At 52.9% G+C, this 24966-nt stretch overlaps 1 protein-coding gene across 2 annotated transcripts; it reads left to right on the top strand.

Annotated features, from left to right (window-relative positions):
• Nucleotides 1-12975: 12975 nt before the first annotated feature.
• Nucleotides 12976-24565, top strand: HROB (homologous recombination factor with OB-fold). 2 transcript variants are annotated; one of them, XM_050934706.1, is made up of 10 exons: nt 12976-13081; nt 13651-13701; nt 14312-15619; nt 16808-16891; nt 18607-18747; nt 21287-21395; nt 22214-22299; nt 22931-23089; nt 23439-23637; nt 24087-24565. In XM_050934706.1, exons 1-10 carry the CDS (start codon nt 13079-13081, stop codon nt 24158-24160), a joined length of 2214 nt encoding a protein of 737 aa, XP_050790663.1. In that variant the 5' UTR covers nt 12976-13078; the 3' UTR covers nt 24161-24565. The 2 variants fall into 2 exon arrangements, with proteins under 2 accessions (XP_050790663.1, XP_050790661.1); XM_050934704.1 differs by lacking the exon at nt 12976-13081 and having other exon boundaries at nt 13250-13701.
• The last annotated feature ends 401 nt before the right edge of the window (nt 24566-24966 follow it).

Here is a 24966-nt window from a genome sequence, read left to right as displayed (position 1 = left end):
TCACCCTGGCAGCTGGGTGCTCCAGAGATGCAAGAAGGCGGCTTACCCCATCCTGCCCTGGCTCTAGGCCCCAAATGCTGGAATCAAGTCTTTCTTTAGAAGTTCAAAAGCCTCAGCTCCCGTTCACTTCAGCACCCCTGAAAATCAGGCCCCAGGGTGTGGGGTGCCCCAAAATCGAGTCACCTCAAATAATAATAATTGTGGCCACTTATGAGAATCTGGGCCCTGACCTTTCTCTGCCTCAGTTTCCCTGCACCCAAATGGGGAAAACGTTACTCATTCTGCAAGGTGCTTTGAGACTGATGGTGGAGCAGAGTGGGGGTAACTGCCAAGCATTTTCATGTATCCTCCTGGTACTGTAGGAGGGAGCCCAAGCATATACGGGCTTGTCTAGGGAAACTGGCACCGGTTTGGTTACACTGCTGGCCTTGGCCAGTGCAATCCGTAATGCAGACGCACTGCACCGATACAAACCCTGGACATGCACGGGTCCTGCTTACTCAATAAGTCACGTTAGCGCAAGCACAGCCTCAGGCTGGCAGCAGGACCTTATTTGACTCTGCCTTGTGGTGCAAAACAGATCCAATGCACTACAAGGACTGGGCCAATCTGCCTGCACTTTGCACCGGTGTTACGCACTGCACCGGGTGCAGGGTGATGGAAAAGCAGGCCCGGGAGTTTTGCATTACTTTGGTGCAGAAGCAAATTCCCCAGTGCACTCCCACAGAGAGGAGGGTCCATCCTGTGGAGAGTGACTAATGCAGCTCCAGGGAGCGCAAGAAATGCATCGCTGCATTTTTTGGAAGCGACGCCTGCAAAGGGTTAAGCTCAAGGAACAAGGAAGGAGAGAAGCGGATGACAGGCCTGTTTGTGTGAGCAGCCCTGAGCCTGCGTTATGTATTTACCTTGGTGTGTGGGTGTGTGCAGGGGAGGGGGCTGCTTTCGAAAACCCAGCGGAGGGATGAATCACAAGGCTGAATTTCAGGTGAGTCATTCGTTAACCGTTCCCAAGGACTAGCGGAATCCAGCGTCAGTCAGTCCCCTCAAGACGAGTGGAATAATCTAACCCCACGCAAGGCAGAGAGCAGAGCGCTGAGAAACTGACAGGAAGAAAATAAAGGCCCAGGAAAAATGAAATCCTTCCAAGCACAACCCCCACCCTGCCACCTCCACACACACCCTGCTGCCTCCACATACACACCACACCCTGCCGCCTGCACACACATACACACACACAAACCCTGCCGCCTCCCCATACACACACACACACCACTCCCTGCCGCCTGCATACACACACATACACACACACACTGCCGCCTCTATACACACACACACACACTGCCGCCTGCACACATACATACACACACACACCCCGCACACCCTGCCGCCTGCACACACACACACCCTGCCGCCTGCACACACACACACACACACACACACTGCCATCTCTACACATACACACACACAAACCCTCCCGCCTCCACATACACATACAAACACACCACACCCTGCCACCTGCACACACACACACACACACACACTGCCACCTCCACACATATGCATACACACACCACACACCCTGCTGCCTCCACACACCACACACCCTTCTGCCAACACACACACACACACAACACATACCCTGCCACCTCCACACACACACACACACACACTGCCACCCACACTCTCTCTGTCTCTCCTCCCCCCTGCCCCCACAACTGGATAAGCATCTGTGTTAGTCATCAGATCCCAGCCTCCCCACCTGTGCAGATGTAAAGCTTGTCCGCTGGCCCCGTGTTTTCTGTCCACCACTGCACCTATGAGTCAGGAAAGCGAGGGAGGAGAGAAAGGAGTGGAGTCTGCGCCCGTGTGCGCTGGCCAAAGGGAGGTGGTGCATTTCATCCAGAGATGCGGGTGGGGTGGGGGGGAGGTGGCAGGAAACTTACAGGCAATAGGGAGCCGGGAGAAGCTGAGCCAAGAGTTCCCAGGCCTCTGTTATAACTAGAAGGTCTGGGGAAATATTGACCAACTCTGCTCTTGACCAGGGCTGTCTCACCAGTTTCCTAGGGTGACCAGATGTCCCGATTTTATAGGGACAATCCCGATTTTTGGGTCTTTTTCTTATATAGACTCCTTTTACCCCCCACCCCCTTTCCCGATTTTTCATGCTTGCTGTCTGGCCACCCTACGCCTTTTACTCCAAGTCCCCGGAGTGCTGCTCCGATCAGCCTGCACTAATGTAAACACGGACCTTTAAACAACAAAACCCTACCAAAACAGAAACCTCCACTGCCCACACAATTCTCCCCCAGGAGAGAGGATGGGAGAGAGAATAACAGATGTTCCACATGTTACTTTAATGCCCGACCGGCCTGTGGGATACTGCATTGATGAGGGCAGGATGAGAACCTATAGAGAATAGAATTGGAGTAAAATATTGGACCCCAAGGAGTGGGGGTTTGGCGCGCCTGGTGTGTCCATTACTGGGGGAGATCGGGGTACACAGCCTTTTCAAAAACCTTGTGTTAAAAGTAGGGCTGTCAACCGATGAACTAAAAGAATCACAGTTAACCGCGAGATTAAAAAAAATAGTTGCGATCAATCGCCGTTTTAATCGCACTGCTAAACAATAATAGAAAACCGATTGAAATATACTATACATATTTGCGGGTGTTTTTCTACATTGTCAAATGTGTTGATTTCAGTTACAGCACAGAATACAAAGTGCACAGTGCTCACTTTATATCACTATTTTTATTACAGATATTTGCACTGCAAACGAGATAAACAGAACAAATCGTGGTTTTCAAGTCACCTCATCCAAGTACCGGAGTGCAATCTCTTGATCGTGAACGTGTGACTTACAAATGTAGAATTGTTATATTTGTAGGGCTGCCAAGTAATCGCAGTGAACGCAAGCGATGAATGCAAAACAAATAAACGCATTATTTTGAAAACAAGCATACCTCTGGTTAGACTCTCTTCACTTATTGTACTTCATTGCTTGGCGGACGCTGGCACAGGTCTGTTGTGTTCTCATGATCTGGTGATTAAATAGCAGAAAAGTTAGGGCAGCAAAGCTGCAAAAGTTCAGGGCTTTTGAATGAGAAGTTTATTTAAAAAAACGTCTGTATGGTTCCCTGGATAAAAAGATGGTTATCTGTAGCTATTGCAAGGCTGAGTTCCAATACCATCAACGAGTCCTGTGGCATCTTATAGACTAACAGACGTTTTGGAGCATGAGCTTTCGTGGGTGAATACCCACTTCGTCAGATGCATCTGACGAAGTGGGTATTCACCCACGAAAGCTCATGCTCCAAAACGTCTGTTAGTCTATAAGGTGCCACAGGACTCTTTGCTGCTTTTACAGATCCAGACTAACACGGCTACCCCTCTGATACTTAATACCATCAACGTACTTCAAATCTGCAGTACCACCTACACGCTAAACATGCTTTCATCTCCAGTTCTTCCACTACCGACAGCAAATGAATCCTGCTGGCCATGACAGAGTACGCCTCCAGAGTTTCGGGATTGCTACAAGCCCATGGATCAAACAAAGTCCAACAGCTTACCCAATGCTATTCCAAAGCGGATAGCGATGGATTGCAGACCACGCAACATTGTAAACGACAGAATGTTATTCAAATTGCATCTCCCAATCTGTCAGACACCTTGCCCTCCTGAGGAACCATTGCATCGCAAATATGAGACCTCCATCACAACGAGAAGACTACGACGTTGGACCTTCTGAAAAATGCACGAGCTGTTGCTTTGACTGGCGATCACCGGCCGTCCTTGAGTAATCACAGTTATCTTGGAGTCACGGCACACCTGAGGGATGCTGCCTGGAGACTGCAGTCTTTGCTGTAACAGTAACACATACTGAAGAGAGACATTATGCTGAAACGTGTCCAGAGCATTTCGTGGATGTTGCAAAAGAATGGGATATTCAGGAATACTGAATAGACTGTAGGTTTTGAGTGAAGTTACGTGAAAAAAAAATCGACATGTGTAAATTGTACTTTCACGATAGAGATTGCACTCCGGGACTTGTATGAGGTGAATTGAAAAACACGATTTCTTTTGTTTATCTTTTTTAAAGCGCCAGTATTTGGCATCAAAAATAATAAAATAAAGCAAGCACCGCATACTGTATATTCTGTGTGGCAACTGAAATCAATATATTTGAAAAGGTAGAAAAACATCCAAAAATATTGATAATACATTTCAATTGGGATTCTATTATTGCTCAACAGTGGGATTAAAACTGCAATTATTTTTTTTTAATCTGGTCGACTGGTTTTGCATTAATCGCTTGTGGTAAGTGCGATTAATTGGCAGCCCTTGTTAAAAGAAAAATCCACACAACAAGGAGACTTGTAGCTGTATTATTGAGAAGCAAATTTAGGGACAGATTCCAGTCCCCCCTCCATTCATCTTGGGCAGCTCCTCACCCCATGAGCAGTGTCACTTCAGTGTGACTGTTTGTGGGATAAGATGCTGCGCAATTCGATCAAGGCATCAGAGTTTCCCCCTTGGGATGAGCATAAAAAGTTCTCCTGCCTGAGCTGAGACCAGGGAGGGAAACCACAACCGTCAGTGCTAGTGCCAGAATTTTCAAGGGCTCAACACCCATAATCAGACACCAGTTGTGGCTGCTAAGCAGTGAATCTAGGCCTGAGCAAGCGTGGGTCTCTCCTAGTTGAGCTAAAGGAGTGTCTCCGGTAGCTGGAATAGTAGTAGGTTGTTATTCTCTGTGTAGACCAGCCACCATGGTGCTAGGCAAGCCAGCATGTTACAATTGCACTTTGGAAGGATGGAAAGCAAGATTCTCATTGGATTCCAGTGGGGAAAGGGATTCTGTCTCTCTTACTTATCTGGCTCCAATACCGCAGTATCTGAGCACCTCACACTCTTAAACGGGTTTATCCTCACGCTCCCCCTGCAAGCTAGGGCACTGCTATTATCCGCATTTTGCAGGTGGGGAACTGAAGCACGGATTACCGCTACACTGCAAAAATCCCCAAGACCCAGCAGCAGCAAGTCTCAGAGCCCAGCTCAACTGACATGGGCTTGTGGTGTAGTCAGGTGGGGGGGACATGGGTCTGAGGGCCCAGGCTCCAGCCAGAGCAGGAATGTCTGCACTGTGATTTTTACCCCCGAGCGGGAGCCCGAGTCACTTGAGCTGAGCTCTGAGACTCGCTGCCACTGGTTTGTTGGGTTGCGGGTTGGTTTTTTTTGCAGTGTAGATGTACACAGAGGGGCTAAGTGACTTGCCCAAGGTCACACACACAGATTAGGGCAGTACTGGGAGTTGAACCCAAGTCAAACTAGTGCTCTAACTATTGGACTATACTGCCTCTCCATGTAAATCTTCCGTAGGTTGAGTGCAAGGGATGTACCAGAAGGCTGGGATTTTCAAAGACTCCCAGGGGAGTTAGATGCTCGAATCAGATTAAAAGTCAATGGCAGAATAACACCCAACTCCCATAGACTCCGTAGAAAATCCAAGGTTTTTATGCCGTCCCTGAATGCTGGCCCACAGGCTGCGGACCTGAATAACACCAGGAATGAAGATATCCAGTAACTCCAGTTACTCCAATTCCTCAACTTCATATTTCTGCTCTGCATAGCCAGGAAATCAGCTTAGTAGAAAGTGGCCTAAAATATTAGTCACTTCTTTGAGAATGGAGAATTTATGACACTGAATAATGTAAGAAACAGGAAGGCGCTTCAGAATTTCCCTTTCGACTTATATTTCCGAGTGACGTTGCCTGGCCACAGAAAGAAGTCAGTAAAAGACAAAGGGCTGGGGGAAGAAGTGACTTGGTGGGGATTTGATTCCTGGCCTCGCCGCGGGAAGGGATTACAGGTAGAATGCCCAGGCGCTTACGTCGACGGAATGGAATAAGCTGTCAGGATCGGCAAGGCGAAGAAATGCTCCAGCGGCCAAATGGAAGGAGAATGACCTCAGAGTGCACGATCCGGCGCCAGCTGAAGTCACTGGGAGTTTTCCTACGGACGGCAAGGCAGCCCCCCGGGGCCCGCTCCCATTCCCAGCACAGTCAACGGGAATCTTTCTGTTGACTTCAGCGGAATCCTTGGACCAGGCCCCAGAAGCCGTGTTGCTGCCTCAGCTCCATGGAAAGTCCAGTCCACCATTCGGCACTGGCCTGCAGCGCCTCTATGCCGGCACTGACCCCTCTGCCTAGCAGAAAGTCAGCTTGGCACAGAGTCCGGGGCAGGGGGCACTCTGGGCTGCGCCGGGGAGGGTGGAAGAGGGGCTAGCCATGACCCCTGGGGGTTCTGCACCCCACAGAGCCCCTCAAGGGAAAGCAAAGGTGTGAGTGAGAGCTGCGCTGGGCACTGCAGCCCCAGCTAAGGGAGGCACCAGCTGCTTCCCCTGCGTCATTGCACTGGGGCCAGCAAGGAGGCAAATCTTCAGTCTGGATGGTTATAAACAGTCCTGTATGTCCCCCGGCAGGCCATGGGCCAGGCAGTTACCACCAGGTTAACCGTGCAGAGGAAATCGCCCTGGGGAAGGCAGCCTAGGACATCTACAGCCACACCCCCAGGCGGTGTAAATCAGCATCGCCCCATTGGAGACAATGGGCCAGATCCCCAGCTAGTGTAAATCAGCATCACTCCATGGGAGACAATGGACCAGATCCCCAGCTGGTGTGAATCAGCATCACTCCATGGGAGACAATGGGACAGATCCCCAGCTGGTGTGAATCAGCATCACTCCATGGGAGACAATGGACCAGATCCCCAGCTGGTGTGAATCAGCATCACTCCATGGGAGACAATGGACCAGATCCCCAGCTGGTGTAAATCAGCATCGCTCCATGGGTAACAATGGACCAGATCCCCAGCTGGTGTAAATCAGCATCGCTCCATGGGTAACAATGGGCCAGATCTCCAGCTGGTGTAAATCAGCATCGCTCCATGGGTAACAATGGGCCAGATCCCCAGTTGGTGTAAATCAGCATCACTCTATGGGAGACAATGGGCCAGATCTCCAGGTGGTGTGAATCAGCATCGCCCCATGGGAGACAATGGGCCAGATCCGCAGCTGGTGTAAATCAGCATCACTCCATAGGAGACAATGGGCCAGATCCCCAGTCAGTGCAAATCAGCATAGGATTGAAGTCAACAGAACTACCCAGATTAACATCAGTGGAGGAGCTGGGCCGTTCTTTTTCCAAACCATGTCAAGACCTTTCTTCTGGGAGCAAAGGAAGCTCCTCCATCCCCGCAGAGAGAGAGGGGGCTGGACCAATGTGCCATTGATATGGAAACAGGACTCCAGATTTCAAGGAGGGCTAAGGACTCGAGGGCCAAGCGTGGCTGGAGAATCATCCTCCTGTTGTATGTTTGCATCTGAGGCTGGCGAGGGCTCAGCTCCCACAACGGGGGCCAGATTCTCAAATGAGCTCAATCATAGACGACTTGTGGGTCAACCCCCAACATCTGCCCCAGGGGCGGCTGGGCCCTTGTGAAAAGGTGAGCGCTGACTCGGAGCCCAACGGGGAGCCGTGCTCTTCAAACCCCCTCGCCCCTAACGCACCGCAGCAGGGCAAGATGCTACGGCCTGGGTTACAGGTCGCTGCTTTGTCCCTGAATTCCCGCAAGGGCCCTGCAGGGCCACCGCCCCCTCTTCTTCCACACTGACTGTGGGAGTGGAGCCAGACCCCCCAGTGGACGGGGAGCGGGAAGCCACACCCAGCTGTGGCAAGCGAACCCTGCCACGTCCTGCAGAGAGGTGCAATGAAGAACTCTCCTTCCATCCATTTCCTCTTGCAAGGCGGAGCTCTGGGAGGAAAGGTCTGTTCCTTCCCAGGGGGGGCTCTCGGATAAGGCAGCCCCTTCCTCGGGCCTGAACCTAATAGTGCAATTGCAATCCAGACTTAGGCATCGGTGCCCTTAGTAAAACACAGACCAGCGGGGTGTTATGAGAAAAAAAAATGGCGCACGTTGAATGGGCCCCGGCTGTGGGCTGAATGGGCGTATTGTTCACTCCAATTTTATATGCTACAAGAACACGACGTCAATAAAAAGCTAAAGGCGGGGGGGGAGGAAGGAAAGTGCAAAGTATTCTGAATTCCCTTTGATATTTAACTCCGCGTGGCAGGCTGCAGTTGGCGGGAGCAGTTGCTGCCTTTTAAAGCTCTGTGACTAACCTGGTTTACGAATGTCTTTTCTTTAGCAAACAGCAAAAGGAATGAGCCTCCTCTGAGCCCGGCTGGCTGCTTGCGACAGCTTATTTACCAACATCAGCCCGATCGGCGGTTCGCCACATTTTCTGACACGTCATCAGCCTCACCGGCCCAGCCCCGGCCCCGCTGCCTCCCCATTCATTAAGGTCCATGCAAAAGACCATAGATATCAATTAGCTCCCAATGGTGCCTATTCCACCAGCTTTGAGAAGGCAAGATGGTGCCTTCAGCCATCTCCCCTCAACTCTGCTAACGTCAGTGGGCTGGAATGGGTGTCATGTGCCTGGTCCCCGCTTCAGCGGTAGATTGAGAGAGGTGCGTCACGCAGGGCTCCGGAAAACGTTACGCCTTGAGCACTGCGGTTAGGGTGATCTAACCCCTATGCACAGGCAGCTAGGTCGACGGAAGAACGGATTAACTCATAGGGATGGAAAAACCCCTTCCGGCGATGTAGGTAGCATCTACACTATGGCGCCGCAGCTGTACCACTATAATGTTGGCATACCCATAGATGGAACTCGGACCAATGCACGTTATTTTAATACTCTGTCAATTCTTAGATGCTTGTCTTAATGGTAATGAAAGAGATGCCAAGCAAGGGGTTTGGAATTCATAAGGCCTGGGATGCAATTTACAAAAGCATCTGAAAGACTCAGAAATAACTTCGTGCCAGATTTTCAGAGGTATTTAGGCACCTAAAGATGCAGAGAAACACATAGTGGTAACTTCAAAAGCAGGTTGGGGCCACAATCCCATTGAAACCAAAGGGAATTAGGCACCTAACTTGCTTAGGCATATGTGAACATCCCACTAGGCACCTATGTGCATCTTTAGGCCTCTAAATACCTTTAAAAATACGTCCTCTAGGAACTTAGGTCCAGATCCTCAAAGGCACCTAAATACCGTCTAGGATCTGGGCCGTAGGCGCGGAAGTCACTTTTGAAAATGGGGTGTAGGCTCCTAATGCACGTACACTGCAAATTTTACCCCTGCACACAGATAAGTTGCATCCATTTAAATACTGATTTAGTTAAACAGGTGAAACCCCCTTACAACTGGTTTAGAACTTATACTGGTACATCTTGTACTGGTTTAGCTTATCAGCAAACCTGGTTTGTTATTGAATGACTCTATCCTGATGTAACCCCTCTTAAGCTGATTTCAGAGAGGCCACACAAGCAGGTCTCACCAATTTAATTCAATAGATTTAGGTGCTACTACAATATAAATAATGATACATCATAATACCACCCAGCTCTTATAAAGCATTTTTCATTTTTAGATTCGAAGTCCTTTACAAAGGAGGGCCAGATTAAATAATGTTGGGGCCCTATTCACAATGGAAATGTGCCCCCTCCCCTCCTTAAACTAGACAGAGAAGATGTCCTAGGCACCGCTAACTCCCAGAACAGAGGTTTTCAACTGGGTGGGGGGAGGGTGCATCCAGCCTTCTGATGATTTGGTGGCCCTGGTAGAAGTGGGAGGGCCAAGCACCAGCTTGCAGCACCATTCCCTCAAGTTTGGCCCAGCCATCCTGCCGTCATGATGGAGGGCGGGCAGCCAGGCCAAATTTGAGAAGTAGCATTGCATAGGGTTGCAGCACCACCCAGTTTTGGGGGTGTTTCCCCCTCCAGGTGGTCAGGGGTCAACATGCAAGAACACATTGATTAATCCAGGCCTGTCAGTATCATTATCCCCATTGTACAGATGGAGAAAACTGAGGCCCAGACAGGAAGTGACTTGCTCTAGAGCACCCAAAAGGCCAGTGGCAGAACCAGCAATTGAATCCCAATCTCCTGAGCCCAGGCGCCTGTTCACTAGACCACGGTGCCTCTCCAACGGGAAGGGGGAGCCCCCCAAAAGGTGAAGTCCCCAAAAGACCTTGCCACTAAACGGCAAAACCACGATTTGTCTTTTGAACTCCCTGAATAAAGCGTGGAACCAAACGGCACCTTCTTAGCAGCAGATGTGTCCATTTTCCTGCTGCAGTGAGCTACAGTTTACAACTTGCTACTGCCATGGGGGACTTCCCCCACCAACCGACCTGTCCCCCTTGGTCTTGAATGAGCGGCAGTCCCCCTCTAGTGGCTGGTCTGGCTCACTGGAGCCTAGACGGCTGCTATTTCTGTACAACTATTTATAGACTCCCCGCTTCCCTACTCAGCATATGCCAGCCAGTCACAGCTGGAAAGCAAAGATTCAGTGCAGCACGGAGGAACAACACATCCCTCCCCGCTGTACAGCCTAGCAAGAAAAGAATGAGGCAGATCTAACTCAAAGCAAGAATGAAAACTAAATATCCAACCATGCGAGGATTCCAGTCCCCGCCGTCAATATCCCTGTTGTGGGACGAAACCTCCCTCTCAGCTGCTGGACAAAAGTGGAGCTTTCCGTTCTGGAGCGTTGGACGGTCCCAAGGAAAATTCCACAGATTCCGGTTTCTAACAGCTGGTGAGTGGAGGTTCCACTCGCTGACAGAGACCCGGGCTCTGGAGTGGGGTTTGCACTTTTTCAGCCCCCACCAACCAGGCCAGATTTTCCGGCGTGCTCAGTTCCCATGGAGGCACTAAAAGAAGGGGCCGGATGCCAAGCTCTTTTGTAAGTCTGGAGACTAGTAGTGTCACACGGGAGATGCAGGTGGATTTCAGAGCACTTGGAAAGCTGGTCTCAGCCGTAACCATAGCAAACCTACCGCCCCACTATAATTATGAAGGCAGCAGCTGCTGGGCTGCACTGCAGAACTTCACAAGCTGCCCTCTGGTTTGCTAACAGGACAGAAGGACAGAGGGATGAGTAGATGGGCAGGTGGATGACTAGGTGGATGGACAGACATACACATGCATGGACAGGCCAGGGGATGCAGAGATGCACATAGACAAGCCAGGGGGATAGACAGCTGCCCATAGGCACGGAGAGGGCAGGGGTAGGACAGACAGACATATGCAGGTGGATGGCCAGATGCACATCTGCATGGAGGAGGTGGATGGCCAGACAGACTGATGGGTGCATGGGCAGATGGGCATAGATGCTAGAACTGGGGGGGCCTGCTGCACCCCTGGCTTGAAGTGGGTTCCATCATATTCAGGGTTTCCAGTTTGGTTCAATGGTTCTCAGCACCCCACATTGTACAAACGGTTTCAGCACCTGGGAGGGACAGACTGATGGACGGATGTGCGGCCAGATAGATGGGTGGACAGACCGACTGGTGGGTGGGTAGACAGATGGACAGACAGGTGGACAAATGGACTGGCAGGGGGTGAACAGATGGATGGATGGATGGGTGGATAGATGGCTGGACAGTCGGACTGGTGGGTGGATGGGTGGACAGATGGGTGGATAGACAGACAGGGGAGGTGGATAGATAGGGAGATGGACGGACAGACAGGTGGATAGATGGACTGGGAGGGTTCTGGGGGATGAACAGATGGATGGACGGGTGGATAGATGGCCGGGCAGACAGACTGGTGGGGGGGTGGGCAGACGGATGGGGGGGGTGGACAGGTGGGGGGATGGGAGACAGATGGACTGGTGGGGGTCTGGGAAGACGTATGGGGCGTGGACAGGTGGAGGGATGGGGGAACAGACGGACTGGTGGGGGCATGGGCAGACGGATGGGGTGGCCGGTGGCTAGCTGGGGGGCAGACGGACTGGTGAGGGCATGGGCAGACGGATGGGGTGGACGGGTGGCTAGCTGGGGGGCAGACGGACTGGTGGGGGCATGGGCAGACGGATGGGGTGGACGGGTGGCTAGCTGGGGGGCAGACGGACTGGTGGGGGCATGGGCAGACGGATGGGGTGGACGGGTGGCTAGCTGGGGGGCAGACGGACTGGTGGGGGCATGGGCAGACGGATGGGGTGGACGGGTGGCTAGCTGGGGGGCAGACGGACTGGTGGGGGCATGGGCAGACGGATGGGGTGGACGGGTGGCTAGCTGGGCGGCAGACGGACTGGTGGGGGCATGGGCAGACGGCTGGGGGGTTGCACGGACTGGTGGGGGCATGGGCAGACGGATGGGGTGGACGGGTGGCTAGCTGGGGGGCAGACGGACTGGTGGGGGCATGGGCAGACGGATGGGGTGGACGGGTGGCTAGCTGGGGGGCAGACGGACTGGTGGGGGCATGGGCAGACGGATGGGGTGGACGGGTGGCTAGCTGGGGGGCAGACGGACTGGTGGGGGCATGGGCAGACGGATGGGGTGGACGGGTGGCTAGCTGGGGGGCAGACGGACTGGTGGGGGCATGGGCAGACGGATGGGGTGGCCGGTGGCTAGCTGGGGGCCAGACGGACTGGTGAGGGCATGGGCAGACGGATGGGGTGGCCGGTGGCTAGCTGGGGGGCAGACGGACTGGTGGGGGCATGGGCAGACGGATGGGGTGGACGGGTGGCTAGCTGGGGGGCAGACGGACTGGTGGGGGCATGGGCAGACGGCTGGGGGGCAGACGGACTGGTGGGGGCATGGGCAGACGGCTGGGGTGGCCGGTGGCTAGCTGGGGGGCAGAGGGACTTGTGGGGGGATGGGCGGAGCGGGGGACCGGACGATGGGGGCGGGGCGGGGTGGACGGGTGGCTAGCTGGGGGGCAGAGGGACTTGGGGGGGATGGGCGGAGCGGGGGATCGGACGATGGGGGCGGGGCGGGGCGGACGCTGTCCCCGCCCCAGCGGTCGGAGGCCGCGGGTCCGGCTCGGGGAACCTCCCCTTTAAGGCGGCGGAGTGACTCGCGCCCGCTCGGCAGACAGGCCGCCCCGGCCCCGCCCTTTAAAGGGGAGGTGCCGCCAGGCCGGGGGTCCCCGTGCCCGGAGCCGCCCCACCCTGCGCTGCGCCCGCGTCCCTCCGCGCGGGGGGGGCTCCGCGCTGCCGCCATGGTAACGCCCCTTCCCCGGGCCATGGGGGTGTTAGCGCGGCCCAGCCCCCACCTCCCCCTCCCCGCTATGGGAGCGCCCGGGGGAGGCGTCCACCGGAGCTCGTTATCCTCGCCCCCCCCGGGGAAGGCACGGAGGGGTTGAGGGGAGCTGTTTATCCTTGCCCCTGGGGGGAAGGCACGGGGGGACTGGGGGGAGCTGGTTATCCTTGCCCCCGGGGGAAGGCCCTGCTTTTTTTCAGGGAGTCTTGCAAGTCAGGTCTGAGTGGCGTTGGCAGGGCTGCAATACATCTGTATCTTGCATGGTGCAGAACTGTGCCTGACAGGCCCTGTTAGTCTTTCCTTTGCCTGAAAATCCACTATGGGTTAGGAAAAGACAAACCCCTGCCTTGCAAAAAATATATCTACACGTCTGTGGCCTGCCACAGGCCCCTTTGAGCTTAAACCCTAAAGTAAAAGAACCGGCAGAGCAAAGAAACCTGGTGATTCAGGTGTTGCATAAGAAATGGGCAGAGAGGCCGCCTGGGCAGAATGTACTCGCAAACGAAGCCGTCTCTCTTCCTCTCCTCGCAGGCTTGCAGGCTGCAGAAGCTGTTTGCTGTGGAAGGGGAGCTTGAAGACGAGGTGAGGAAATGCTTGTGAACTGTGGTGGGCCAGAGAGAACTGGCAGGCAAGGGCGGAGCAGGATTCTTGCTTCGCTGGTGAAGCAGGCTGCTAATGGGTCAGGGGCTGCGGACCTGGCCCAGAGAATCTTGCCTCCTAGTTCCGTTCAGTCCCTATTTACGCCACCCCTATAATTAAGTCAGGGGACTCACTTGCAAGGAGTATTGTAGGTGGGACCTGTCTCCCTGGCTGTGTAGATGCTGTGACTTACCCTTGATTGGCAAATAACTAAAAGAAACCTCTCTGGCTGCTAATGACACCAACAGTTATCAAAGGACATGCTGACAAAATGTCCCTCCCAGCTCTCAAATGGTGTCAAGTACTTATATATAGCAAGAGAGAACAGGCTTGCACACTGCCATTGGCTCTACGCTGTGTCAGGCTTACACTGGTCCTTGTGTCCAGCTGTGCTTTACGGGCCTGGTCCAGGGCTGACTGGAGCAAGGCTTTGATCTTAGGACCTTTGTAGCTGTACTGGGTTCTTAAGTTAAAGGGCCAGGTTAGTTGAGGTTTCTGGAGCATCCTATGTAAAGATAGTTTGAGCTTTGTGGTGCCTTGTCTGCTTTTGCAGGATTTCCTGTCAGCCGTGGAGGACGCGGAGAACCAGTTCTCAGATTTGGTCCCTGTGAATTCAAGATGCTTGAGGCCCTTTTCTTCTGGGCCCAGAGACCCAGGCACCCCCCTGGCACCAGCTCAGGAGTTCCCACTACCTGCTTTTCCCAGTACCAGCATGCTGTCCCCAGTCTTTGGGCTGCAGAACCTTCCCAAACTCAGAGTTGGGGCCGATTGCCCTTCCAGCAAAACACCTGGCCTGAGGCCTCTGACAGCGGTGAACGCTCGGACTGTGGATCCTCCAGCTGTGGGCTTCAAGACTCTAAAGAACCAGGTGGCCCCCACGTTGGCAGTACCGGCCCTGCGCACTTCAAACCGCACGAGGGACTGCACGCCAAGCTGCAGCTCGGCAGCAGGGTTTAAGTTTGTGAGCCGACAGCCTCCCCTTCCGGAAGCTGCCCATGGTGATGAATTTGAAAATGACCTGTTCCTGGCAGCCTGCATGCAGGCGGATGCAGCCTGCGTGCAGCCAGGTCCTGGGCCTGCCGCGGCTGAGAAGGGGTTGTCCCCTCGGGTGTGCAGGAGAGACGTGAGTAGCCCTGGAGGGACAGCTTTCAAAAAGCTTCGGGTGGGAGCTCCAATGGTAACTCCTAGCCCTGGTGGCTCAGTCTCTCTGCAGCACGAGAGGACTCAGGCCATCTCGATGGGGGCAGACAGAATGCAGAATCAGTCCCCGTTCCAGCAGGCCAACCCTGCTCTGAAACTGAAGCTGAGGCCGAGCACAGCAGGTTCTTGCTCCTCTCAGTCTAGCCTAGTCACTCCGGCTACCTCCCTGGGGAATGCAGTCCCACAAGGCAATGCTGCTGCAGGCACGTCTTGTGGCACCATCTCCGCTCCCAGGTGCCACACTTTGAGGCCTTTTCAAGCATCTCGAGGTCAGCCTGGAACCGAAGCAAGTAGCCCTTCGGTGGCTCCAGTAAAGGGTCCAAGCCTCATCTCAGGGAGTGGCAATCCAAGGCCACCAACGCCACAGATGCCCAGTCAGGGCTGTTCCACAACCAGAGGGCCCAGCAGCAGTTGGCAGCCACCTCTTAGGCTCCCCGCAGGACCACGGTCCTTGATGACTTGTGTGGAGTCACCGACTTCCATCCCAAGAGCTCCCTACTCAGCCTCTGCTGCTGCTGGGAACCTGCAGTCTCCAGTGGTCACCAATCACCTTGTGCAGCTGGTCACGGCAGCCAACAAGACTCCCAAGGCCTCTGGCTGGACTCCGTCACGGGTGAAATCTCGCCGCTTCCCAGGACCTGCAGGGATTCTGCCTCATCAGGTAGGACACATTGCAGAGGAGGTGGCTGAGATCTCTGTGGGAAACAGCAACTCAAACAGGGACACCAAGGGATTGAACTAATCAGTTCGTTGCCTTTCAGGTGTGAGCCGCACGCTGCACCCACTCTCCACTGGCGCCAGAGCAAGCAAGGCATGCATGTTGCTTCCCTAGATTTTTCTTGTGCGTGTGGGGTCATGGGGAGCATTACCTACATCCTCCCATCTTCATGGTGATCAGAGAGGCAGCTACATAGCCATGTAGGCCCGGATCCTGAGACATATTTAGGTACTTAGCGTCTCTCAATTTCAGTAGGCATTAGCTACCTAAATATCTTTGAGGATCTGGGTGGTAGTATCTAGCTATAACAATTCATGCCCTAGGAATCCCCAACATTCGGAATATTTCAGGGGCACTTGATACCTCTGGACAACACTGGGTATAGGAACACTGCTTTGGGGGCCACTATCTTACTGTGATTAATCAGGTCAGCATAAAGAGGGTTATACTGCAGTAAATATGACCTGTGAGTAGATCAGTAGGGGTGAAAAGGGGAGATTGCTGTGCGATTTTATAGCAAATTGTATATTACCTCTGGGATCACTGAAGCGTAGAGCAGTTTTGTTTGTATTTGATACGTGAGGCACTGCTGAACGTGAGTCCTCATAAGGTCAAGTCCTGTGTCACTTTCACTTTCCAGAGCTGGTGTATTAGCATGAGACAGTGATGTCTGGGTTACAGCCACTGCAGGAGGGGGGCTTTTTGGGTCTGCAGCCAGAGCTGTGCTTGTTTGGGATTGGACATTTGGCTGTCATTAGAAAAGTGGATGTGTTTTTAAAAAAAAAAACAAAAGGCACCACCTTATTCAGCAGAACTGTCCCCATTGTGTGTGCTGGAGCTGCTTTTTCAATGGACGGAGGAGAGAAGCTTCTAGGAAGATAGGCTCACCGCCTCTCCCTTGACCCCAGTTGCAGAGACCCCAGTTCAGCCTTGACTGTCGCTCTTTAACTAAGATTGGTAGCAGAACCTCTTTGTTCTGAAGGATTGCCTTTGAGGCCCCAGCTCAAAGATGCTATGAGAGATGTAAAAGGTGCAATTGCGTCAGACTGTCCTGAGCACATCCCTAATCCAGCTGAGAAGCTGTAGTTGTAAGTAACAGATGCTTCTCTCTCTCTCTTGCTCTCCCCTAAGCATGGTGGGAAAAATCTGGAGGAAATCCTGATTTCCACTCCTCAGACTCCAGCCCATGGAGCACTGGCAAAGCTACGGACAGAGGTAATACTTTTTCCCTGTTCCCCTCACTCTATACACCTCTAGCAGAAACAGCATCCAAATTGGGCACTGCACCTCAAAATGTGTCGCTGCTCTATGCTGGCTGCACCCAACAGCAGCATGAGGCATAGTACCAAAAGCTGCTTCTGATCAGGGTCTCATTTGCCTGTGAGATGTTGGTTGAAATACACCTTAGCAAAGCCAGAAATACCCAAAAGCTTCAGAACAGTTCATGAATCTGAGCAGCAAGTAGTCCGCGGGTACTGGTCCAGTCGCATTGTGGCTTTAGTGATCTGCACTCCTCAGCTGCTGCAGTCAGATCATCTTCTAGGAACTTCTCAGAGCAGATATGCTAATCTTCCCTGTGACAAAGGCATTTTGCGGCAGCTGGAGGCTATGGACCACTTGTTTTCTCCTTGGGGCAGAGCATTGTCCATCCACTCCAGGCCTCTTCCCAGAGTGGTAGACAGACCTGAAATGTCAGATGAAATAGCTTAGACCTGGATTAGAACTTTTCTCACAATTCGGGGATGGAGTTGGAGCAGGGGTCTCTGGCCTGCACCATCTCTATGCAACATAGGATTCATTGTTCCCATAGGAAGTGTCCTGTGCTTTGTCTCATTCTGACCCCCACTAGCAACTGTCTTGATTTGTGGAATCATCTCCTCAGGGCATAGTCCTGGCTGGTGTCTAGGCTCAATTGCAATGACTGTAAATAAAACCACAAGCCCTGTGGGGCTTATTGGAGCATTTGAGCCACGTTGGGCCAGCAAACTGGGTTTGCTGCTAATGTTTTACTTGGTATGTCTACACTACAGAGACTACAGCAGCTTAGTTACACCCCATAGCTATGCTGGCATAATCCTGTAGCGCAGATGCAGCCTTACACTGATGGAAGGGGTTTCTCCATCAGTGCAGGAATGCCACCTCCATGGATGATGGGCACTAGGTCAACGAAAGCCTTTGTCAATATAGCTGCATCTGTGCCAGGATTAGGTTCCGCATATCTGGATTTTTCACACCTTTGACTAACATAGGTATGTCAACCTAATTTAAGTGTAGACCAGACCTCAGATACAGGTGTGGTTGGCAGAATTTGATCTCTCTTTAAATAATTGTGACTGATAAAAGTGCTTAAAATAAACATTGCTATTGTCTATTTAAATTTTCAAAGTTGTGGGAAATTCTGGGGAGGAGATTCAGAGTCATTTAATGACACCAGACCTTGAGATTAAAAAAGTTAGTGTTACAAGCCGTTAACACACATTGTATCTTTCGACATAAGATTTTGAGAAAGTAAATATCCATCCATCAACAAATCAGATCTGTTTTTACTGTTCTTTTGTTAGTGCATTTGTAACCAGCCTGATTCAAAAGGCTAAATCACAGGATTCAGAGTAGTTCTCAAGCAGCAGTTTTCTCTCTTTGCCTGTCTCTATTTTGATGGAAATATTTTTTGTTGGTGCTTGTGTGTGTGTTCAGTGAAATCGACACTTATCGATAAATCTGATCCTTCCAAGCCTAGACCTGGGATCCTGACCCAAATCAAAAGGTAGGGTTCTCGTATAGTGCTCATGAGTAGCACTGATTCAGTGTGAGGGTCAGCTCTCGTTCCCCTAATGCTCTGCTTAGAGCAAGGGCTTTGTCTCTGCATAGCCAAAGAGATGCTAGTACAAGATAAACCTCACATAGTGACCATATCCATCCTGTGACTCCAGGAAGTGCCGAGTTCCCAGCAGCCATTAGAAGAGGACTTTGGAAAAGGCCCCTGGATTGCCATGAAAACCGAGCTGCGGTTGGATGAAAGAGACCCCTCCTGTTTCCTCAGGACATATAGCGTGGCCATGGTGCTGAGGAAGGTAAGGAGGGGCCTGTGCTGGGTGTGAAGGCTACTTCCTGGTAAGACAAATTCAGCTCCTCTGTGTTGCCTCTGCAATGGCATCTCCCCCAGGGTTTTGTCCAGGCTTTGATAGTTTTACCTTCCCCAGCCGTGCAGTGCAGATCCAACAAGATAGAACCGGATCCAGCATCTGCTACCTTCATGGAGCCCCTGCCCCCCCATGACAGTCTCCTCTGCGTAGGGCTGATGTGCCCGATATAACTTGTCTGAAGCAGCAGTCAGCTGGCAGTTTCCAGTTGTCACCAGGACACTAGTAACTGCTGGTGCTGTTTTGTGAAACAGCTAGTGCAGCGTGAGTTGAGAAACCTGCTGGCCCACACGCCTTGGCCATGGGAGCTCAGAACTAATCTGGCTTCAGTTTAGCAGTGATTCACTTAAAAGCATGTTCAGTAGCCCTATTTTTACAACCACGGTAGTGTCCCTGCTGCTGCCCCAGGGAGCTAGGTCCTGTCATCTGCAGAGTATGGAATCCCAGGATAAAATACTATCCCATTGCCCCAGGACTGTTCCCGCTAAGATGCAGTGACCCATGGGAATTATCATCTCCCTGCACAAACTAGTGTCTTAAAAATGGTTATTAAAGGCTCATGCACAAAATAATTTAATATATGGACAGCCACACACGGCACTTATCTTCAGAGCAGTTTACAAACAGTCAAGTCTCATTCAGACATATGCTGGCATGGTGCCTAATACACCCAGGTGTCTGCTATAACCAGGTGATTATACTTGACTGACCACATTCAAATAGGCACAGGTGCTGCTATCTAGTGATTGATCATCCAGAACTCAGCACCTGCGAGTAATTGAGTCTCATCTCAGCATTGCATTTGGCTAACCACAGGTGCCTGTGACAGGATTTCTGAGCTTCCCTCTGACTTTGACCAAGTCCATTGCTAATGCTTTGATTGAAATAAGCAATTTGATCTTGTATATCCAGCAGGAGCACTTGTACCTGGGCCCTTCAGAATTTTTGGCCCATTTGTTTACAGTGCAGCGAGAAATGTCTAGAGACAATGACTGAATTATTCAGTGCTACCTGCTGTACAGCTGTCAGGGTTAAGAGGTGGAAGTGTGTGGGAGGAGAGGGGCTAGTGAAAACAATTTAGCCCCAGATCAAATTAATCAGAGGATCAAAGTAGCCCATGATTGAAGTGAGCAGAAGTTTCTTTATTATTCAGATAGACACCTGCTAGCCACGTTGCAAATACACTGGCTTATAAAAAGCCACATGCGCCAGATGGTGGTAACATTACGCTCCCATTCATTTGTACACATACACTCTACGGGAAATCTAGAATGGCACATAGAGGTTGAAAGCTGCTGATCAGCTTTGATCCAGGGGTGTCCATGCTTCTCAGCCTGAGGGCCACCTGTGTCCTTTGCAGCCCTGTGTCCTTTTGGAATCAGTACCTCTGTGGCAGATTCTCTGCCCTTTTCTGCTCCCTTTGTGCTACTCAGGCTGAGGAGCAGCAGGGAAGGAACAGAAGTGCCTCAGGCCGGTGCAACCATTTAGGTGACCTAGGCAGTTGCCTAGGGCACTAGGATCTGGGGGGCGCCATTTTCTTCAGCAGTGACTGCGGCAGCCAGATCTTCAGCAGCCCCCATCACTGCTGGCATTTAGCAGAGGGAGCTGGGGCAGGGGAGCGCGAGGAGGGCCGCCTGCAGCAAGTAAGGGGGGGGCGGCACGCAGGGGAACTCCCCGCCCCAGCTCACCCCTGCCCCACCTCCTCCCCGAGCACGTGGCTGCTTCACTTCTCCCGGCATCCAGGCTTGCAGCACCAATCAGCTTAGGCGCCGCACTCCTGGGAGGCGGGAGAAGTGAAGCAGCCACGGCATGCTCGGGGTGCTGGTGTGCGGAGAGAGACAGGGTGCGGGGGGGGGAGGGCGCAAGGTGGAAGTTTTGCCTAGAGCGTGAAACATCCTTGCACTAGCCCTGGCCTCAGAGCTGTGGTGCGGTGTCCTCCCTTTAGCAATGAGTGTGGTTCAGACACTTCTGTTTTAAGCTAACCGAGGGGGGGGCTCTTGGAGCCTGGGGTGCATGATCAAATACTAGCGATGTTCTTAGCACAGTTGCCCTGGAGGGCCCCAGGGTGGATGCCATGATCCTAGCCCACCTCTTTGGCAGAACATGTAACATGAGAGCGCAGCATTGTACCTGGAGCCCCAAATTCCCCGTGTCCTGGAAGATTTATTGTAGTAATTGGTGTAAGTGGCACCTGCAGGCGCCGGGGGGACTGGGGTTCCATTGTGCTGGTGCTGACAATGCAAATGGTGAGAGAACCCCTGCCACGAAGGGCTTCCTGTGGTATGGCAGTGGGATTTGGGCAAGTTGCTTCCCTTCTCTGTACCCAAGACCATGTAGGGGGTCTGTGGCAGAGGCTGGAATTGGACCCTGATCTCCTGAATTCCCAGTTCGGGACTTTCAGCGCAAGGTGACCCTTCCTCTGCTTGGGTGAGTTGCCATAGGCAATGTTCACTGTCTGTCCTCTGTGCAGGCAGCGCTGAAGCAGCTCCCGAAGAACAAGGTCCCCAGCATGGCGGTGATGATCAAGTCACTGACGCGCACCAACGTTGACGCTGGTGCCGTGTTCAAGGATCCTACCGGTAAGGACAGAGGTTAACCCTTTGGGCTGAGGGTGACTGGGGCAGGTGAGCAGGGCTGTTGACCAGCAAAGGAACTATAACCAACAGCTAATAGCTGGCTGTCCTCATACAGAGATCTAGTTTCCCATCTGAAAATATATGTAGTGCCTGCCTGCTGGCTTTCCCCATGGTCCTCAGGGTCCCTCTGCTCTTCTGAACCACACAAATGAGGTACATCCCGTTCACCTGATCAGACCCGATCAATGGCCCGTCGGCTCTGTAGCCTGCCTCTAGCAGTGGCCTCTGTGATGCAGAACACCCACAGACAGGATTGTGTAGTTCTGTATGTAGGTGAGTTTACTTCCTTTCCAACTCCTGCAGCAATCAGCTGCTGCCCCCTCAAGCATGAGACTTGCCGCTCCCTGCCGTGACAGTGACCCCTCTACCGTCTGACTCTGGCCTCCTGTTAGCGGTGAACTCTCACAAGCCTCTCCACGCTGCGTGGAGGAAGATTCGCTCATTGGACATGGTGAACAGCTAGGGCCCATCTCCCAGGGGCCAGTGCAGGATTGATCCTGGCGGAATGTCCTCCAGTGGGCTCCTCCTTTGTCAGAGCCAGGAAGCTGGGATGGAAATAGTAAGATGAAGTGTGTTGAAGTAACACTCCAGCTTGCCCCCTTGTCCTGATTCCCCCCGGTGGCTGGTCAGCACTCCCTCTTGGCTACGTCCTCGCAGGTGGATTTGCCCCATGTGTAATGGCACGAAGCACTGTGGCAACCACGTGGGTCTGGCTGCACCTGCCCCATGTTGCTGATGGGTTCTCTCTGTCCTGTCTGCAGGAGAGATGCAGGGGACAGTGCACCGTCTGTTGCTGGAGGAGAGACAGAGCGACCTGAAGGCCGGTTCAGTGCTTCTCTTAAAGCAGGTACCTGAGGCAAAGGAGATTAGGGCCAGGGTTACGTACTGAAGGACTCTTAGGTGTGTAGGTTTTGTTCCTGGAGGTAGATTCCCTATGGCAACAGGGATGCTTTTAGGGCTCCAGTTCTGGTGGGGGATGGATTTAATAAGGGGCATGCAGATTCATCTGCCACTAGGTCATTGATTTGCATCCAGCTCCAGGTGTCTCTTACTGCTCCATTCTCTGAGATGAATGGGATAAGGAGGGAGACCTTCCATCCTCAATTAAAATCCTTCTGTAGGCAGTGACCTGTTGGCACAGATTGCCCCCCCCCCACGCCCAGGGGGGCTGACTGTCCTCAAAGGCCTGTGACTGAATGGGCCACAGAGACTGAACTCACCCGGCTGCCCCAAGAGGGTGGGGAAGCCTATTAATCTATCCCACACTGCCCAGCTTTGGGTCTGGGCCATCCGTCTCCAGCACTGCCAATCATCTGTCACAGAAGCTGGTGAAGAGGGACGTCTGCGAAGCACTACAGAGGTGCTGATTCTTCTTCCAATGGCGTCTCCCCGTTCCCTCTTGCGGGGACTGCTGCTGAGAATAGGCAGAGGCCAGAGAACTCTGGGTCCAGGTGAGTAGCCTTTCCCTCTCGTTGCAGGTGGGGGTGTTCTCCCCATCCCACCGCAATCACTACCTCAACGTGACTCCCAACAACCTGGTGAAGATTTACGTGCCGGAGTCCAGCACCGGGAGCCCCCTGCAGCCATCACAGGAGCATGGGGAGATGGGAGACAGGACGGTGCCAGTGTCCTTAGAGGTACGGTGCAGTGCAGAGCAGAGAGCTGTGCTGGTGGCAGGTGGGGGCGTCACCTCACAGAGCACAGGAATTTCCGAAGGCTGACCTGGCCAGGTCTGGAGGCACTTGGGAGCGCTGTGCTAAGAAGCTGAGCATGGCTAGGGGGCTGAAGGAGGGGCTCTGATGGACTCAGGAGGAACCGATGTCCAGTCCTTGCAGGGGGGGTGTTTTGAAGGAACTTGGGAGACTAAGGAGGTTCTGTAGGGGAGTATGTACTGCCATGGGAGACATCAGGAAATGAGGGTCTGGTGCTGAGTGCAAACAAAAAGGGAAAGCCCAGAGCATCTCACTTGGGTCTGACTTTTTGTAGGTCCAAAGCCTGGCTGAATTCCAGCAGAACTCACCAGAAAATCTCTCCGGGGGTGCCCCCAACCCCAGGAGCACATGGAGCTTCAGGAGGGATGGAAACAGCAGCTGGCGTATGGAACCATCCTGCCATGGAGACAGCACATCGGGGTCCAACAGACCTTTCCACGAGGAACCCCTGGGGGCTGAAGCCTGTGACATGGGTAAGGCAGATTCTGCTGCAGATGTTATGGGTCAGATTCCCCAAAGAGCTCCGCTTGTTGGGCGCATGGTGGAAGCTGAGCTCTTCTGAAAACGTGGTTCCAGTGGCAGGTGCCAAGCACTCGAGAATCTGGCCCACCCACCAACTAGTCCAGACGCTTTGCACTGGTGTCATCGCACAAGGGCCATGGCTGCGATCTATAGGAAATCCCGGAAGAAAACTGAAGATGTGATGGCTCTTTCCCTTAACGTCCTCTCTTATATTTCCCTTTCCCAAGTGTGTTTCTTCCTTTCATAGAAGTGGGCTCATCCACTTGGAGGTGTAACTCCTGGGGTGAACGGGTTAATCCCCCAGTGACAGTGTCTGGATGCCCCTGGGGATGAAATGGGAAACTTTAAGAAGTGGGGGAAGAAATGGACTTGAGCCTCTGTTCTTCTCCTGTCTGTGCAGATGACCTGGATGGGCTCCTAGGACAGCTGCCGGAGGACTTCTTTTCTGCTTCTGCCATGGAGAGCAGCCAGTGACCCCCTCTGGAGCTACAACGAGGCGAAGACCCCCCAGCCAGCACGGAGCCGGATGGTCACTCAGCCAGGGGCAGCACCCGGGCTGAATCCTGGCAGAGCAAGGACTCGGAACAGCGAGGTGACTTGTGTGCCTTAAGTATCCTGTATACGTTTATGAATAGTACGTTTGTTGTGTGTCTGGGAGCTGTGACGACAGGACTGTGCTGACTGATAGTCTGGGACTCCCGTACAGAACAAGGGCGATGCTGGCAGCCCTGACATGAAATGATTCCTGCCTTGCTCCCTCTGAGCCCTTCCAGCAACACCCTGGCAGTCTTTGCTTGGTGCCTTTGACTGATCACAACCCGTGAGTGACTCAGCTTTCCCTGCTTGTATCTGATTCCTGCATTAAATGGGTGTTCGGTACCTTTCACGTGTGACACTCTCTTTCTTCAGCTGCCCTCTTTTCCTCCCCTTTGATTTTATGCAAAGCCAGCCTGGCTCCTAGCCAGAACATAGATCATCAGGGTTGGAAGGGACCTCAGGAGGTCATCTAGTCCAACCCCCCGCTCAAAGCGGGACCAATCCCCAGGCAGATTTTTGCCCCAGATCCCTAAATGGCCCCCCTCTGGGATTGAACTCACAACCCTGGGTTTAGCAGGCCAGTGCTCAAACACTGAGCTATCCCTCTCCCACATGGTGCTGTGTGGGGAGCATTGGAGGCTTCTGTTAACTGGAGCATGTCCCCTTTAAAGCATTAACACGGAGCTGGCTGGGTTGCATTTGGGAGTGAAGGAATCCCAGGCCATGCTCCTGCCACGTGCCCA

Source organism: Gopherus flavomarginatus, chromosome 25 (assembly GCF_025201925.1).
Source record: "Gopherus flavomarginatus isolate rGopFla2 chromosome 25, rGopFla2.mat.asm, whole genome shotgun sequence".
In the NCBI taxonomy this organism is placed as follows: domain Eukaryota; kingdom Metazoa; phylum Chordata; order Testudines; family Testudinidae; genus Gopherus; species Gopherus flavomarginatus.
The sequence above is the reverse complement of the archived record's forward strand: the minus strand, read 5'-3'. Positions and strand labels throughout refer to the sequence as shown.